The 19136-nt window shown below is 42.1% G+C and overlaps 1 protein-coding gene across 1 annotated transcript in view; it reads right to left on the minus strand.

The window, feature by feature from the left end:
* mybpc3 (myosin binding protein C3) overlaps window positions 1-19136 on the minus strand; it is a 34325-nt gene that overhangs the window by 1992 nt on the left and 13197 nt on the right. Inside the window, exons 10-27 of the mRNA XM_070958073.1 lie at window positions 19004-19136; window positions 18834-18836; window positions 18562-18686; window positions 18355-18460; window positions 17073-17239; window positions 14641-14806; window positions 14455-14561; window positions 14317-14346; window positions 14087-14226; window positions 12386-12545; window positions 12075-12179; window positions 11793-11981; window positions 7484-7618; window positions 5707-5874; window positions 5459-5547; window positions 2184-2379; window positions 1943-2082; window positions 120-279 (exon numbers count right to left, since the gene is read on the minus strand). Of these exons, the coding sequence (XP_070814174.1) occupies window positions 120-279; window positions 1943-2082; window positions 2184-2379; window positions 5459-5547; window positions 5707-5874; window positions 7484-7618; window positions 11793-11981; window positions 12075-12179; window positions 12386-12545; window positions 14087-14226; window positions 14317-14346; window positions 14455-14561; window positions 14641-14806; window positions 17073-17239; window positions 18355-18460; window positions 18562-18686; window positions 18834-18836; window positions 19004-19136 (2319 nt within the window). The remainder of the gene's footprint in view (window positions 1-119; window positions 280-1942; window positions 2083-2183; window positions 2380-5458; window positions 5548-5706; window positions 5875-7483; window positions 7619-11792; window positions 11982-12074; window positions 12180-12385; window positions 12546-14086; window positions 14227-14316; window positions 14347-14454; window positions 14562-14640; window positions 14807-17072; window positions 17240-18354; window positions 18461-18561; window positions 18687-18833; window positions 18837-19003) is intronic.

Genomic DNA, 19136 nt, shown 5'->3' on the forward strand with positions numbered 1-19136 from the left:
TCAGTTCTGCCTGTCTGCATTTATGATGGCTACTCAGATTACAATATTTATACTTGTGCGTCATAAAATCAGAACCACTGCTGCTATGAACTAAATATGTAAGTGCAGTCGGAGCCCACCAGTTTTCTGGATATAAGCAGCGTCTTTGGTGGTGCAGGGCTCCTGGCTGAGGCCCACCAGGTTGATGGCAAAGACTCGGAAGAAGTACTCATTCCCCATGATGAGGTCAGACACGACACAGTTGGTTCGCCTGTACTGTTCGAAGACTGTGAACCACTCCTTCACACCAATCACACACAAATGTTCCACATTCAATTTTTCTAAATCAATACACTGTCAGTGACAAATGAGAGAAAACTGTGAATAAATGAGAGTGAAAGCAAATGCTTCCATTACAGGGCATGGGGGGTCACAACATGTTTTGTTGTGGTTGTGGATCATGTGCTGTGGCCTTCACAGTCACCAGATCTCAGGTCTCAGCCATGGATCACTGAAGCTGCTCTGGGTGCTCACAGTGGCCAAACACCTCACCTCACAATGTGTATTTTACTTGTAATAAAGCTGCTCATGTTTTAATGTCTAAAGCATAATATAAAAAAACTAATTAGTAATAATATGAAGGCAGGAAAAAGGTTCATCATATCAGATTTCCTTATTTTGCAATTTCAACCCACAAAAATTTACATTGTTTGTTCACAAATTATGTATACCAATTAAAATATGGCAATAACACCCGACAATAACGATCTAGATATATCACTGATTTGATTTCAAATACCCTCATAATCTACTTGAAACTAAAGGAGTTGTGCTCTTAGTTTAAATTGATTAATTTATCAACAAGAATGAAATAGGATATGGGTAGATTTAAACGACATGCGCCCTCTGTCCTTTTATATTTATCAGCCGCCGTCTCTGACATCTAACAGGTACACAGTACGTTGTTATCGGTAACATGATAACCAGCATCTCCAAGCTTGCTATAAAGAGATGAAATTAATTTGATCTAATAATGACTACAGTGAAACTTGAGCCATCAGCCGAGCTTGGCAGGAGAACAATGGCCCTGCGTCACTCTACAGACAGTCCGGAGCAGGTCAAGGCTAGAAGGATCAGATAGGACATTCCTGGCCGACATTGTTCCTGGCAGCTCGAGGTGGAGGATGGTGCCAATTGCAGCACTTGCCAACAGGTCGGTCTATAATGCATCACTTCTGGCCCACAGAGGAGACTGTGTGCACAACATCGGCTGACTACAGCATGTATGTGTCACAAGGGAGGCTGAAAGTGTCCATGCAGCATTCGTCCGCCCACATGTACTGACACACTCATTCATGTTGGCACAAACTAAACGTCAGTGAACAAGGAGATGTGAGTCATAAGGACATGGAGACCATTGCCATCCATTGGGAAGACCTCAGGAGTCCATTCAGTCCTGACTTCAGTTAGGCCAGGTCCAAAATACTTTCAGATGATTGGGACGGGCAGTGGCTTGTATTCAGATCTTGTTTGTGCCAATTTGTCTAATTTCCAACTGAATCAAAGTGGGCCAGACACCAGCTATGATCACACGGTGCCTCATGATCATGACAGGAATAAAATCTGCTTTTGTGGTGACACAGAGCACGTGAAGTGCAGGAAAAATGGAAATCGTTGCTACTGTTTTCGACTGCAGCTGATCGTTATTTACTAACACCAACACACGTGTTTTAACTGTCTTCTGGTCTCGTGTTTATCTACATTTGGCTCAGGTAGGTTTTCAAATCTCTATTTTCAGACTAGGTCCAAGACGATTTACTTCTGGGTAAGTGCCGTTGAGTGACTGGATTTGGATCCTAATTGCCTGCCGCCAACATAAAAAGCTGGTTTTCAGCTTCATTTAAATGCAACATAAAAATAGATGTCAGCTTTGTTGCTAGGTCCCAAGGGTGTAGAGTCTCACCATGGTCTTCTTGTCAGCTTTCTGGATGGTGTAACCAGTTATTTCACAGTTTCCGTTGTCCTTTGGCGGCTTCCACTCAAGTGCCACATTGAAGCCCCAGACGTCCATGATCTTCAGAGCCTGAGGGGGTCCTGGGAGATCTACAGAGGATAAATATGATGGCAAAACTGCTCTATGGTAGGATGTTACTAGCATGAATGCTAGAGACTGTGTTAATTCCTGTCTATGTGCTCCTGCTTACCAACAACCTGCAGTGTGACACTTGCTGAGTCTTCCACGTTCTCAATCTCCACCTGGAGATCATACTTCCCTGAGTGACTTCTCTCTGTCTTGCGGATGAAGAGGATCGTATCCACTTCGCTGTTCCTCACGCTAGCAAATTTGGGGTTTAGGGGCTCCCCGTCTTTGCTCCATGTCACCTTTGGCCTGGGCTTACCCTGCGTGACCAGAAAAGACAACAGCGTTCAAAATGTCTTCTGATGATCTAATGAACAAAATCACACTGTTAACAATATTCACTGATGATGCATTGTTTGATTAATTGGTCCACAGTGAAAAATGTCATGATTTTTTCAACAGATTGTGACGAAAACAAACATTAATTTTCCTCAAAGGACAAGGACCTTAATGATGCCTGGCCTTCTATGTAGTACCACCAACACGTCAAGATTCAATTAATTTTTCATGGTTGCATGGGCCGCCATTCAGATCTCATACTTTTTACTTTTAGTATGTACTGCAGCTGTTGCATGCAGCACGCATACAATTGGGACAGACTACTTTGGCATAAAATTGCGCCTTGAACTTTGGTTCAAACATCCACCACAGTTTGTAACATGAAATCTGAGGTCTAGAGTTTGGAACAGGTGCCAAGACTTTGCATGAATCCTGTTCTCAGAGGCGCAGTCAATGTAACGTATCTTCCACTGTGCAGAGGATTGTGGGTCAGAATAGACGCAGGTTGGCGTTCATACTGCAAAATGCAACAGGATGTAATAGGACATCTTGGTATTTTTGGTGTGCTATATTTGACATACAATTTATTGGGACATACTTAATCTTTTTTTGGCATACCAAATGGTATGGTAGTTATGGGTATTGGAATGCAGAAATGCTAAGATAAAGGAATGCATGATTATGTTAGCATGTTAGTATGCTAGGTAAGAACACAGCCTTTTCTCTGGCACCACCTACAAACCTACAGTCTCTCTCTCTCAGCGTGTCACATACTGTCACAGTATGACATACTTCTTGACAGACTGGAAAAGTGGGTGGGACTTACTGGCACTGTACTACACTGGTTCAAATCGTATTTACAAGATAGAGACTACTTTGTGTCAATTGGTGAGCATGTGTCTGAACGAAAAAAGATGATGTGTGGGGTGCCATAAGGGTCCATTCTCGGACCACTTCTTTTCAATATCTACATGTTGCCCCTAACTCAGATTATGGAGCATCATAATATTTTTTATCATACTTACGCAGATGATACACAACTTTATATTTCTGTATCATCACGTGACTACAGTCCTTTACTTTCACTGAGTGAGTGTATTCATCAAATTAATGAGTGGATGCGCCAGAATTTTCTTCAGCTTAATGCAGATAAGACAAAAATTAAAGGTCAAAGATCAGTGCTCACCTTAACTCCATGTCACTGACAACAGATAAAGCCAGAAATCTTGGTGTAATTATTGATTCCAACCTGAATTTTATCAATCATTTAAAGCTTATTACCAAATCAGCCTACTACCACCTGAAAAATATAACCAGAACCAGAATGTCCGTCCAAAGAAGACATGGAAAAACTTGTTCATGCATTCATTTTCAGTAGCTTGGATTATTGCAATGGAGTCTTTACTGACCTAAACAAAAAAACAATAAAGCAACTACAGCTGATTCAAAATGCTGCTGCATGAGTCCTTACAAACACCAGAAAAATGGACCATATCACACCAGTCCTCAGATCGCTACATTGACTTCCTGTGAGTCAAAGAATAGACTTTAACTATAAACTAAAATCTTACCGTTGGTCTACAAAGCATTAAATGGTCTAGGACCCAAATATATTCTAGATTTATTAACTCCATATGAAGTATCCAGACCTCTCAGGTCATCAGGGACAGGTCTATTGTGTGTTCCCAGAATGAGAACCAAACAAAGTGAAGCAGCTTTCAGTTATTATGCTCCTCACCTGTGGAACATTCTCCCTGCACACCTGAGGTCTGCACCGAGTGTCAGCTCATTTAAATCAGGGTTGAAAACATTATTATTTGCTAAATATATCTGCTCAATGATTTTAATCATGCTAAATGCTAAATAATTTTCCTTTAAATGTATTTTATTTTTTCTATTCCCTTCTAATTTCTTTCTTTTTTTTCTCTCTTTGAAATGTATTTTCTGTTTCTGTAAAGCACTTTGAATTGCCTGGTGTATGAATTGTGCTAGGGCTGCACGGTGGCGCAGCAGGTAGTGCGCGTGCCTCACAGCAAGAAGGTTGCCGGTTCGATCCCTGAACTTCACACAGAACGTGTGAAGTTTGCATGTTCTTCCCGTGTATGTGTGGGTTCTCTCTGGGTACTCCGGCTTCCTCCCACAGACCAAAAACATGCTCATTAGTCATAATTGATGACTCTTAAAATTGTCCGTAGGTGTGAGTGTGAATGTTTGTTTGTCGTTGCATGTGGCCCTGCAATCGGCTGGCGACCGGCCTCACGCCCATTGTAGCTGGGATAGGCTCCAGCCCCCCGCAACCCCGAAAGGGATAGGTGGTATAGATAATGGATGGATGAATTGTGCTATACAAATAAATTTGCCTTGTCTACTGTCATTTTAAAAAGACAGTCTTACACATCAAAAATACAACATCTTCTAGTTGCACATATGCAACACCTGAAGAAAGACATGCGACAAAATATTCTGTTCACATCTACAGAATTTCAGTTGATATATTTATGGATAAAATTAGCAATAAATTGAGCACCAAATAGCAGAAAAAAAAGAATCATATTTGCTGATTTTATCCTTTTTTTTCTGCATTTGCCAGACCTATCAAAGTCATGTGAACAGTAACTGAATCTTTGTGCATTGCTCATGTTTCAGTCTGGTGTTTATGTTGTGGTTTGGGATAGTCTGGTATTTTCTTGTCTACAGTGTAGAGGTGTGGGGCTTTGGTTCCTGTGTTTCCTTTTTGCCAGAGGGTGGGTGTGGTTTTCTAGGTGGCTTGGGGTGTGGCTGTGGCTCCAACACAGCTGGGACTCATCACAGTCAAGCACAGCATAAAGACTGAGGACTGCAGAGGAATTGCTTTCAGATTGTTTCTGCTGCTTAGTGTGAGTTCTCCTGCCCCGATCTATAGCTCCAGCATCTCTGCCACTACCTCCCTCGAGCCTCTAGTCCACAGCCATCACCCCCTAAATCCCCTGTTTATACTGTATAGAAACATAAGTAATGCATCTTGATGTGCTGATAGTTTCTAGAAGGTGCCTCATTGATTTTGTCTCATGTGCACTGCACCTGGAATGGAATCACAATGTTGACGGTATCTCCAACTTTCTTGATGAGCCTCTGGCGGAGATTTCTGGGAAGCCAAATTTTAGGGCGTTCTGTGTACAGAAAAGCAAAACAAGAGAAATGACAGGGAGTGAAAAATCAAAGAGTTTAAATGAGGAGAAATACAAGTCTGTATGAGATGTACTGAGCAGCATGTCTCATTAAAACCCAAAGCAGAGAGTCTTCAAAGGATCAAATCTACAAGCACTCACGCATTATCTCTCTGATGGTGACAGGCTGAGCCAGAGTGGCAGGAGCACTGGGTCCTGCCATGTTAAAGGCTCGCACCCGGAACTGTAGCTTTTCTCCGGTGGTGAGACCTTTGACGGTCAACGATGTCCTCTCAGTCAGACCCTCAATGGCTGGTATCCATTCATCCGCTGCCACCAGAGAACACACAGCAAATTAGAATGACACGTTTCACCTGATTGTTACAATAAATACAGACAAAAGTTTGTCTGAGCCTCTATTTTGTCAGCATGTCATCAGATGTTTGGGGTGTATTGTGGAGAGAAACCACAGCTCATGACAGCAAATAAAATCCAGGTATAACTACAAGTTAAGGCCTCTGAAGTAGATAATTCCAGTCATTACAAAGCTTAATGTCATCATATAATCATCATGCTGAAGGCCTGGAGGCATCCCTAGAGAAAGTACAAGAAAGATGGCTCAGGCATTCATTTGGAGTTGACTAACTGGGGAAAGAAGCATGAAAACACCGAACTTTCATACTTCTTCTATTTACTTGGCCCTGACTGCTCACAGCTGATCGCCTTTGCAGCTTCGGATTAATTCTGAAACTTATTTTTGTGCTCTGGCTTTTGTTTAAACTTTTTTTTTTTTGCTTGTTTCTTACATCATGTAGTAAAACAACACAGATTGTGCGGTGGTTTTCTTGTGTACTGTGGAGTGGTGTGGGGCTTTGTTTGCAGTGTGTCCTTTCTTGGCAGAGGCTGGGTGTGGTTCTCCAGGTGTCTTGGGAGCTGGCTCCAACACAGCTGGGACTCATCACAATCAAGCACAGCATAAGACTGAGGGCTGCAGAGGACTTGCTGGTATACTTGGCCATTTACTAGTGTGTATAAGTTATGTATTTAGTTTTGTTTCTCTCGTGTCAATTACCAGTGCCTGATCTCCTGTGTCCTTTCCCGTTTTGCTCAGTGGGTGCTCTTGCACCAATCTCCAGCTCCAGCCTCTTGCCACCACGTGCCTCGTGCCTCCAGTCCACAACCATCACCCCCTTGTTTCACCTGTGCGTCTACAGCGTATCCCTGAACTGCTCTTTACCTCAGTACCTTGTGCCTCACCAGATATTCCCAGGATTCCCCAGCTACTAGTTTCCAGCATGCTTTTGCCCTTGCTCCCTGTCTGCGTGTCTGTTATTGAGTTCAAATCCTGCTGAAATATAACAAATTGACCAGTTAAAAATACCACATTGTGAAATTAATCAGTGTTTATGTTTACTTTGGGCTCTATTTGATGAGCTACTGTTGGAGATCTTCTTAAGATTTGTGCTTTGTGGTTGCAGTTTGGTTAAGTTTAGGCAAAACTCACTGACCCTAACCCACTCACAAAAGTCACTGCTGACTTTTGGTTTCAACTGGGAAACCAACTCCAGTCTCTTGGGTCATTGTCCTGTGTTTTGTCCATCCATCCACTCCAACCTACTCCCTACTGTAAGTGGACCTTTTGGTCTTTATACTACGCCACCTGGACCTGAGTGTCTAATACTGAAGTTTACACTGAAAATAGTTGAAAGCCAGGTGTGCACTTTAACAATTCAGCTACCTGGGTAGAGATTTTCTCATCCATCTCCCACCTGACAATAGCTTTTGGTAATCTGTTCTGTGTGGGCTGTTTGGAAAATTGGAGACATCAGTTGCTGCACTTCAATGCGATTAAGTGATTAGAGTATTTAAACTTTGATTACACATGCTATAAAAAACCTTCCTTATCAAAAGCATGCAGTCAGGTTGCTTCAGCACTTACTGCCCTCCTTGCAGTACTCAACCCCATAACCCTCGAGTTCAGCTGAGCCGATCCTCTCAGGCGGACGCCACTTCAGCGAGATGGAAGTGTCACTGATGTCTTCAACAGACAGTCCGATGGGCTCACTTGTAGGGGCTGAGAGTGAGGCAGAGGACAGACAAATGGACTCCGTTAGCCAGTTAAAGCATTACTGAAATAAATTTACAATTAAGTGATGGACAAGTAGACAAACCTGATCAGCAATTAACAAATTATGTAAAATAACGAAAAGCCTCACAAAGCTTTTTAACGGCATACGGTGCAGGTTTCATGTCATACATACAGTGTTTTCATGCACCACCATCGCATAAAGACTCACTGATCACAGCAGGAGAAAGAAAACAGAAATAAAACAAAATACAGACACACACAAGTACATACAAACAGAAACAATCACAAACATCTTTGACAAAGTCCAGAATTAAAAGATTAAATTAAATTAAATGGGATGAGACTTTTAAGTTTTATTGGCCTTTAAAGTTCTTTGCCTTTAAAAGCTGCAATACACTGGAGGACAGTCTGCTCCAGGTCAGTATTTACTGGTGGAGCATTAAGAGTCAGTCAGTCCTGGGATCTGCTCTGAGGCACAGCAGTTTTTATAGCATAATTTATAAACAAAAATTATCTTCTGCGTGTTGCTAATGAGGACCAGACCACTGTTTCACCAGCACACAGTGATGTAAACTCAAACAAGTTGTTCTTAAAGTGGAATAAGCAGCATGAACATGCACATTTTACAAGTTATTACTCACCTATGGCAAATAGAAATGCTATCAAGGCCAGTTAATGAGGCCACCAAGGCAGCAAGTAACTTGATTTGTAAGATCTTTCAGCCAATTAAAGGGGAATGCAGCTGATATGGTGTGTGCAAATGAGTATATACTGTATGTAACTGAACAACAGACTGCTCAATCGTGGCCATATTAAATATGTGTGGTTGTGTTGTCAGTTATCAGTCTATCAGCGTGTAGAAAGCCTGCTTTTGTCACCCCAGAAAGACGAGCTGTCTGACTGACCTGGAGGTCACAGCTGGGCTGAAGTCTAAGTGCCTGCTGTACTTTCTGTCCCGCAGGGATGAAATGACATGATTTCAGTTCGCATTAAAAGACTTTAGTTCATCAGCTACTTTCCACAAATTGCTTTCGCCACAGAAGTGCCAAAAGCAAACAGCCAATGTCACAACAAATATAAGTAGCAGAGACTTACTGTGGTATTGTTACTACAGTGTACAGCATTGAAATTTAAGGCCTCCACTCTCATTCACAAGCTCACTTCTGTCTGTCATAAAACTGTAAGGGGTTAGGAGGAATTATGGAGGGGGAGACAAGATGTGTAAATGGCTGCTAATTTAGATAAATAGTCGTGGTAGATCCTTAAATGTCCAGAAAGCAAACACAGTAGATTCAAGCCACTTGGCTGCTCAGATGGCTGCAGTGTTAAGTTAAGGCACATCTGGAGCAGTGACCTCCACCAACAGATTCATACATTTTTGTTTCAATAGTGAAGCCATCTGTGCAGCTTGGCTCCAAATGAGTAGAGTACGCTGGAAGCTGCAGCCAGTTATGTGATGCATTAAGACACACTGAATAATACTTGGACTCTCTTACAGACCCATGTTTGCCATGAACAGTACATACCACTGCCAACACCTCATCATCATTCCAGGTAATATTTAGTCAACCATATCTTTTTATGTTGATGCAACAACTTGTTGACAACTTGAGGACAGACTGAGAGGTGCTGAATTTTGGTTGTGGCCTTGTCATCACTAAAGCCAGGAAACCGTGTCACAGGACACAGGCTAAGTATACAGAACGAGCAGATGATGGGAACACCTGTCAGAGGTCAAGGGTTTTCCTGAGTGTAGAAAGTCACAGCGGCAGGGTGCGTTTAAGAAGCCGCTCAGGGCAGCCTGAAGAGCAAAACAACTCAATTTGTAAAGCAACTAGAGATTTTTTTTTTTCACTTGCACCATCTGCAGCATGATTACTAAACTGTGCTTGACACTTTCAAACATAAAGCAGTGAAAAATGAGGCTCTGGAATATGCAGCCAATTTTTCCATTAATGTCATTCATGTGTAAACACAGTGAAGGTTCGTTTCTGTTTCTATAACCTGATTGAGATTCCAGCATCTCAAAATGAATAATGTCTACTACCAACAGGTTCCGGCACTGGCTCTGGTTCAGCTGCAGGAACAGGCTCCATGGGGGTCTCCTCTGCCGCGGGACCGCTGTCTGATGGGGGAACACCCTCTGCTGGTGGTGTTGCATTCTCAGCTGGAGCTCCCTCTTCCCCACTGGGGGCTGCCTCTGCTGGTGGTTCACTGCTGGCTTCTGGTGCCTGTTCCTCCTCAGGAGGCGGAGGCGCCCCTGTGTCAGGCTTGCTGACTTGCACCTCTGCTGGTGCCTCTGCTGGAGCATCTTGTGCTGGTTCCACAGGCTTCTCTTCTTGCACTGGCTTCTTCTCAGCTGTCTTTGGAAGTTTGTTTTTTTTCATTGTTCTTCGGTGTGTAGCTGCTGATTTCAGCTGCTGGTTGCATGTGTCTGCCTCTTCTGCCAAATGCCTCGCTCTAACCTACACTCTCATTCTCTCTGGCTCACATATAAAGTCCCTCTTCACTATTGTCTTTGCAGTATTGACAACAATGCTTCCTCTGCAGCAGCCTCCACGGTAGCGTGAAGACCTCTGTGTTAAGCAGCTGGTCCCAGCAGAGCCGAGAGCTTCCAAGTCATTATTTATAGAGGGGGATGCCATGGATAGTTTCCCAATCAGCTGTCTTACAAGCGATTGGCCATCTGGATACAGTCATGTTGCCTCTTAAATCGACAAGTGGAGAATGAGATAGTGCTTTACACATTACATATCTCTGATTTGTTCAGCAATTCATATGGCAGGAAGCAAAACAAGATGGCACTTCAGTATGACCATCAAGCGTCTTACTGCTTTTCGCTCTCATATTTCTATGTCCACACTACAAAAAATGAGATCTAAGATGAAATATCTTAAATAGTTTTTTGTCTGGCAAGGTAAATCACTTAATAAACTTATTATCTTAATTAGATATTATAACTTCTTACTGAGATTTAAATATTTGAAACTAGCATTTCCAGACTTATAAAGCGATTTGTCCAACACTGATAAGTACAAGACCGCTCCGTGGAAGTCAGTTTTTCTCTCTGTCCACACAAATCTAATTACGTTTTTAGTCTGGCTGCACTACTTTGAGGATAAATGATGTTTCCTGCTCTGTTGGCAGATTATTTTAGTAAAAAATTTTTTTTTGCACATCAGTTCCAGTCTGTCTGCCAAATGCCAGAATGTCCAGGCGTTCTTGTGTAGCATATTTTCCTTGACGTATATAAAATAAAGATTTACACAAAGAGTTTACAAAAGAGCATCTTCCTTTCGTAAGTACTGAGAGATCGACGGGGGGCAAAAACACTCAAAAGGACTTACAGATCTTGAAAACTTGGCTTCAAATTTTAAGTATTTTTCTAAATATTGATAGTTAGTTAATCAGCTTCATCGTGACTGTGTGGGTTGATCAGATTTGATTTATCGTGATGAAATGACCCACCAACTGTAGAATCGCTTCAGTGCGATCCTCTGAGTTTGTCTTCATCAGCCTGTGGGAGACTTAATTTATGCCACAAAATTTCTTTACTTAAAGATTTGATTAGTTATATGTCAGTTTCATTCAGAATGTGATCACCTCTGAGACAAACGCTCTGTTTGAGGCTACATTAGCTGCTACGAGCATAGCACGCCTGAATCTCCAACAGAACTGTCAGTGGTTGTGTTGCATTGTGGGTAATGTAGGAGGAAGAATGCATAGAAGAAAACAGCTCAAGGACACTTTGACACAGTGGCAAGTCAACAAACATATGACTCTGGTGTGCTCTTTCCTCATCACCTGGTGCTCAATATCTGTACTATACAGTGGTCACCTATGTGTATCATGTGGTGGTGTAACATGCGCACACACCCTCATGACTGACATTACTCAGAAATGACCTGTGGATCATGTACTGTATGTGCAACTGGTATTTTCGCTCCACAGACAATCCACAGATTTCTTGCATTACAACAAACCTACAGCAGACATGTCCCTGTCTTGTCACGACCACAAGTCAACCAGGCACGTCACCTGAGTGAAACCTTAGACCAACAAACAGGCGTGACACGACCCCAGAGTCACCAAAGGCAGACATCATTGCTGTCAACCACCACATGACCACAGGGAGGAGAAAATGTTGATAAATACTCACCGACTGGCACGAAAGGCTGCGAGGCCGGACTGTGACGGGACATGCCGATGCCATTGACAGCATAGACGCGCATCTCGTAAGCCACTCCTTCAATCATCCGCTTGGCTTCGTAGGTTGTTTCAGGATAAGGGTCAAAGTTCAGCCTCATCCACCTGTAGCTCTTCTTCTTCTTTCTCTCCAGCACATAGCCTGAGAATTAGTGGTGATCAACTTGTCAGGACAGTAAAGGAGGATGTAAAGAAGAAATTTCCTTTTTTCATGTTTTTTTTTTTTTTTTGTTACCAATAATTGGCTTTCCTCCATCAAACAGAGGAGGCTCCCACTGGACTACACAGGAGTCCTCTCCCACGCTGAGGATTTTGACAGCCTGAGGAGGATCTGGAACATCTGGAGGAACACATTACTCACTGTTATGATTTTTGGAAGAAATAAAATCCATTTGACATCAAATATTTGTTGCTACATGAAGCCTTCATACTTTGCCTGCTGCTGTGTGTGTGTGGTGGTTGGCAAAGTTAACGCTTCTGTCTGCACGGCAGCGTTAATGAAAAGCGACTGCTGTCATTAAAATTAAAGGGAGAGCTCTAACTTACCGACAACTTTCACGTTGATATCTGCTGTGTCCTCCCCAGCAGGGTTTCGAACCACAACAGAGTAGATTCCCTCATCCTGCCTCTCGGCCCCCTCAATGGTGAAGACACAGTGTCCTTTGGTGGTTTCCACGTGGACACGTCCGTCTCCCTCTGTAACAACCTACGCAATGTGAACCAAAGCCTGAGTGAAGCATTTTTTCAGTGCGTCTCCTCTCACTCTAAACTGACATTTAACATCACGCCGCTCTCGGAGAGCTGATAAACACTTTCAAGCACAGTTTCCTGAAGTATTTGGGCAAATCATACTCTTGAAAGCCAACAGCACATGTCGATTTGAACACTCTAAATGCCACCATGCAAATGCAGGACCAGTGCTGGACAGCGTCTGAAATGGCACAGAGTTTCTCAAAAGGACAGAGAAACCTTGAACATACGAGGGACAAACAAAATACCTACCATGGTTTGCAAATGAAAAAATCTAAATGAGCTTTATGCATTAGTAACAGATGTGTCTTTTATTGAATCTGACAGTGGGAAATGAATGAGTGATGCAGAAGAAAAAGAGACATTGGTCTCCAAGAGCCTTTGATTTTTCCACTGCAGACACTGACATGTTTGTTTTCATCATCCAAAAATGTAAAACTCAACACAGCTTCAGAATATCATCCTATTACTTTATTTGAGTCACTCCATAAAGTTGAAATACAGAAATATACTTACTGCCCAGCTTCCTCTGACCTGTGTCTGTCTGTCTGTCTGTCTGTCTGTAGGAAGGCTTAAAACATGCTCTTACCTTATTAACATGGATAAGTACTGAGGAACAGCACATGCAGTTCATGCTTTACAGACTGAACCATGAAAGCAGAACACCCACATACAGCAATAGTCACAGGAGAAGCTGCTTTTATGCGTTTGTCTGTTGTTTCTGCCGCAGCCTTTTCTTTCTCCACGGTTGTAAATCAATAATAACACACAACCTCTTCAGTCAAGTAGCTGCAAGATCAGTTCTTTTGTGTTTTGATGGCTGCGTGCATTCTCGTTTCTTCCAACTCAATCGGTAACACACTTTCAAGTTTACATTGGGTGAAATGTAAACGTACTGACTTGGATTGCAGAGTCAGAATGCGACAAGCAGGCATGTATTCATAAGGGACATGCACACTTACTTCCCCATTCTTCATGGTCCAAGAGGATGTCGGCCCTCCTGTGTCCTCTCCGTTGGGTTTTACAGAACTAGCCTACATTTGAGCAGAGCAAAGCGGTAAAAGCCGAAGAGAACAGAGAGGCCACGCGACCTCGCTTTCTCCTCAACTAAAGGGAGGCATCACTGAATTAAGCTGTAAGTAGCTTATTCCGCTCAGTTAAAACATCTCAGTATACCAGCCAGGTCTATTATCAGGGAGGAAAGCATTAGTTATCACTACATCAGTGTGTCTTCAGAGCTGACCTTAAGAGTTATTTTTAGGCTCAAAATCATTAGTTGATAAGAGTGTGTGTATTATATTTGAACTGTACAACATATTGTTTAAATATGCCAACATCTGTCTGAATTTTACAGCATTAGTAGGGCTATAAAATACATTTTTCATCATGAATGAGCCTCAGATTTCAGACCTTACCTACTGTGCTCTGGACGGAAGGTGGATGTCAGATGATGCTTATGAAGCTGAGTAATAACGCAAGTCTATTTGTCTTTTTTACCTTCTCTCCTTTGGTCCAGATCACTGTGGGAGCAGGGTCTCCAGTGATAGGGACATCCAGACGCAGTTTGTTGCCAGCCACTACCACGATGGTTGATTCGGCAGTGCGACCCATACAATCCAGGTGGATCTTAGGAGGATCTTAGAAAGTGAGAGAAATGGCTAAAATGAACAGACCCTCGTATATCGGCTAGTTATGTCTGACACTATAAGAAAGTAAGTTTGTGGTACCTTGGCGCGGCACATAATCGATCTTAACCTCTAGAAATACAAGTAAGAAAAGAAAGTGAGAAATTGAGTAAAATTCATCTTGTGAAGCAACAGATGATGTTAATTTTGTAGTTTAAAAAGTAAAAGCATCAATATTACCTAAGAAATTGAGTTTAGCGGAAAGGTTGAAAGCGTGGCCATCTGGCACAAAAGTGTAGTCTCCCTCATCTTCTGGTTTGACATCATCAATGGTCAATTTGTGGATCCTAAAAAGGTCAGAATTTTTAGTTCTGGCATCATGGTGGATGTATGCAGCATATTTAACACATGTCAAAACGGCCTCACCTGCCAATATGAGTGATATTTATTCTGGCGTCAGGCTTGACTTCTGCACCGTTCTTGTACCAGGTTCCCCTCACGTTCTCATCCGACACCTCACACTTAAAAACCGCCTGATCCTTGGCCTTCACTGTGAGGTCTGCAATGCTCTGGTAGACCTCCAGTTCCTTCTCTGCACAGTTGAAAAAAACACAGGCTCAGAGAGCAGATAACGGAGACTCTCGAGACCTTTAGACTTCAGAGGAGGTGCTACTGGATGAGACGGCAGAATAAGATGCAATAAGATGATGATGTGTGGGGATAATGTGATAAAAAAATTAGATGCAGCTATTGTATGTGAGGATAATATGGTAATAATATGTTTGAGCGTGAGGTGTTCATTATCTTTGTGCAGCCTTTGTGTGTTGTATCTTAGCAACAAACACAAGGGGATTAACTAATTGGATTTATGGTGGGAAATAAAGTGGGAAGATATGAGGACCAGATGCAGGAGCCTCAGGCTGTTTATCACAAGATATAATATACTTGGGAGTTATTAAAGTTATCCCAAAGAAACTGTTATCTGGGCGAGATAACTCACACCACGCTCCTTGTAAAGGTTACAGGAGTTTCACATCAGCTCGCTGCTGGGGAGGACACATAAGGTGGGAATGGCATTATAATGGTGAGTTCTGCTGTAGACTGAGGTGTTGATCCCTGCTGAGCAATGGCAGCTGGTCATTCTTGGCAGGCTCTGTGTTCGATTAACAGGCCAGATAAACTTAACTGGACAGAGAGCCGAACAAAGATCAGCTTTAAATCTACACACAACAAGCCCTGGGACACACACGCACACACACGTATCACACATACACATGAATATATATCCAAAAGTGAGAGTATATATATTCAATATGCTGGCAGGACTAAATGATAGCTTCTACAAGAAAACACAGAAAAGGTCCAATTCTAAACATTTATGGCGGTCATGTGTGATTGAAACTTTGTTTTGCTTCTTGATGAATACTGAAGATGAAATGGTTACTGGGTGGTAGAGTACAAGAGGGTGAAACTAGCTGGGGTTTATGTTTTGCCTACGTTCATGTGCGGATGAGTTTGAATCGTCCCCATCCATCATTTCTAGATCACCTGTGGATTGAAATTCAGACTTCTGAGCATATTTATGTACCTAAAGGCTTCACCTGCAAAACAGGTCATGGCTTAAATCATCATGTTATTGAAAAAGATATCAAAATCTGACTGATCTACAAAGACTCAGACTTCTGAGAGGCCCAGCAGGTATTTCATCAGCATCATCAGGCTGTCATGTAGTCATAAAACATACTTGTAAACCACAACTTGCCCTTCATAAAAAATAAAGATTTGAGTTAGATGTGAACACATTTTTGCTGTTCTTCTGATGTCCTCCCTCTTTCCCGCTCCTCTCACTATTCGATGAAGAGTTTTTATTTCAGCGAATCCAGAGTTGGTGATGATTGTTGGATCAGTGAAAGATGAACCGTTTAATGAGTTTTATTTTGTTTCTGTTGAGTTTGATTGCTATGTGTTTTACAATGATAAAATGACGTTTCTGTGAATGGAGTTTGGTGGCTTTGGTGAGAGCAATTTAGCAGCTGATTCTGGTTCAACAAAACGGATCTTACTCTTTAACAAACAGGTTTGTTTCTACAGGGATCATTTCCATAATGTTGTCAGACACTTAGAATATCAACCTCAGCCTCTCAGTGGATAAAAAAACCAAACACTTTTAGTGGACTTACATTGACGGTGTGTAAACGCCTGGAAGGATTGCAGCTAGTTTGTGGCCGCTGGCTGGAGCCCTCTCACTAAATACTGGGAAAACTTTAGTCACTTGGACACAAAACTTGGGAAAATAGTGTCCATAATCAGATAATAGTTGAGTGGTACATTGAAATCTTCCTGGGCCGACACAAACTGGAAACTCTGCACACAATCATTGATTTTAAATGTCAATATAATGTCTGGTGTTTTTTTTGTTTGTTTTGTTCTTTTGGTATAGACTATTGAAAAGTCAGGCTTCATTTTGCTTTTTATTTCACATGATGACAGACCAGCTGCTGAAAAAGAAAGTGGAACAAACACACATTAAATCAGCACAACAAAAGCAACAACATGGAAAACAAAGACAGGGCAAACAAAGAGCAGAGAGGCAAACCGGGTCACTTGTGCAGGCCTGTGTCCTTCATGTGAAATATGGTCCACATCTTCTAACTTTAGCTTGCATGTGGACTTACGTCGCTGCAGTAACCTTGGCAGAATGGTGTAGGCAATGGCAAGAGACACTATATCCCAAATATAGACAGCATGCCTGGAGTGGCAAGGCCACACGACTATTGGTAGGGTATGAGAATGTGCACTTGGAGTGTTCATCACTGACAGAAGTGGTTCACACTGTGCTCAGCATGACTGACACTCACCCTGCACCAGGAGTTCAGCCATAGACTCGCCGCCATTCGTTTTAACCTTGTAGTGGCCGCAGTCTTCCTTTGTGGCCTCGTTGATGATCAGGACATGTTTGCAGCCGTCTTTCTTGAAGCGATACTTGAAGGACTCGTCTCTGGCCAATTCCACGCCGTCCTTCTCCCTGCACAGAAATGCAGATTATATACAAAAGGAGAATAAAAATATCATTGCCTCGTGAAGGCTGGCTCAGTTCACAGTGGAGGATTTTATTTGATAATTCAGTAAATATCAAAATCACCATGATAAATTGAATGTGAGCTCAAAGGTCTTCTTACTGTTTTTGGAGCTTTCAGCGGCACATTGTTATGATCTCCCACTCGTATAGTACATGATTTGTTTTTACGAGAGAAAGTCTGCATTTAGATCTTGTGATGACAACTAAGCTAGCTACCCTTGTTGCATGAAGATAATGAGATTCAACTCAAACCTGTGAATGGAGCTTAGAGCTTAACCTTTAACATGAACTGCTGAAAAATGTCAACACCTGTGCACAGACTAGAAAGATCATTTTAATACTCTGGAGAAGCGATTTACTTGTTTATAAAGGTTAGTGCATTAGATTTAGCACTGACACTGTGCAGTGGTTTTGTCAGCACTTCTAACCTTCTGTAATGTTAAGTTTATCTCAGTTTCACCATTAATCATCTGCCTTTTAATCCCACATATTGATCTTTGGCTTCTGTTCCAAGAATATTATTTTGGACTAAACCAAAGCCCTCGTGCATTTGCAGCAACTTCTTCCTTCACATAAAGGTCACATGGGACATACTAAAGTGCCGATGTGACCTTTTCGTTGAGGTGATAATTTACGGCTTGCAGCAATACTTCAGTCCGTCACAGAGACAGTGTTCTGCCTGTGGACATGACAAACTCAAATGCCATCTGCTGGGTGTCTGAGCAACGAACACCTCCGAAGAGTGACTGAAAATCTGCTTTGAATCCAAAGTAAGGCTGTAATTATACTTGTTTTGATTTGATTTAGTGACTGTTAACCCAGAAACATCCCTTCATCGATCCAACTATGGCTCATTAATTTCATATCTGATTGTTCTTTAGCGTTAACAACACTTGAACAGCTGAACTTTTATGGGGTGTGTTTAGTTATGCTGAGTTGTACGGTTAGTTCCAGATGACGCTTCTTTTTTAAATTCTACCTTTAGGATTTATGCAGTGGCAGCATGAAAATTTAACTCCTAATAGACAGTTGATTTATGAGTGCAAAGAAGAATATCTAACCATTTAACGTTGGCTCCTTCCTCTGAGACCTCACACTCTAACTCCACCCGCTCACCCTTCATGACCATCTGATCCTCCAGATTCTTCACAATCAGGACAGGAGGCTCTGCAAGAAAACAGATAAGCATGAGAGGCTGGACTGCAGCTCTTGTAGATTTATATTTTCTGGATTTGTTTTGTTGTAAAGCTCCTTTCACGTTTAAATACCTTTAACAAAGAGCTCAGTGGTGCATTTCTCCTCTCCCACCACACAGCAATATGCTGCATCATCTGCCAGGGAGCAGTGGTTGATGGTGAGGTAGCGCATGTTGCCGACACTCTCAAAGATGTACCTTAACAAAGGCAGGAAGATTTCTTAGAGATGCAAGTTTTGTTGAAAACATGAAGGTGAAATGGCACGTGTTGGGTAAAGAGCTCACGCTATTTTGTAAAATCCAAAACAGCTTGAACAATCATTTTATTTGCTCTTGGACACTTACTTGCTAGTGACGTGACAGAAGAAGAATGTATCATCCATGTGTTGATGGAGGCAGAGGAAAAAGAAAGGAAAAATCAGCGACTGCTACTGTTGAACGCTTCATGATGTACAGGCACAGCATGTTTTATAGAGCTGAAGTAAATAGTTTCCATCTCGTCTCTAAATTCTAACCTTCCAGTTGGATGAATTTCTTGCCCGTTCTTCAGCCATTTCACCTCAACATCTGGATTGGCGACCTCGACGGCCAGTTTTATTTTATGTCCCTTTGTCACTTGATAGGCGGGATCCAACTTTTTGAGGAAAG

This window comes from Chaetodon trifascialis, chromosome 1, assembly GCF_039877785.1.
Source record: "Chaetodon trifascialis isolate fChaTrf1 chromosome 1, fChaTrf1.hap1, whole genome shotgun sequence".
Taxonomy (NCBI): domain Eukaryota; kingdom Metazoa; phylum Chordata; class Actinopteri; order Chaetodontiformes; family Chaetodontidae; genus Chaetodon; species Chaetodon trifascialis.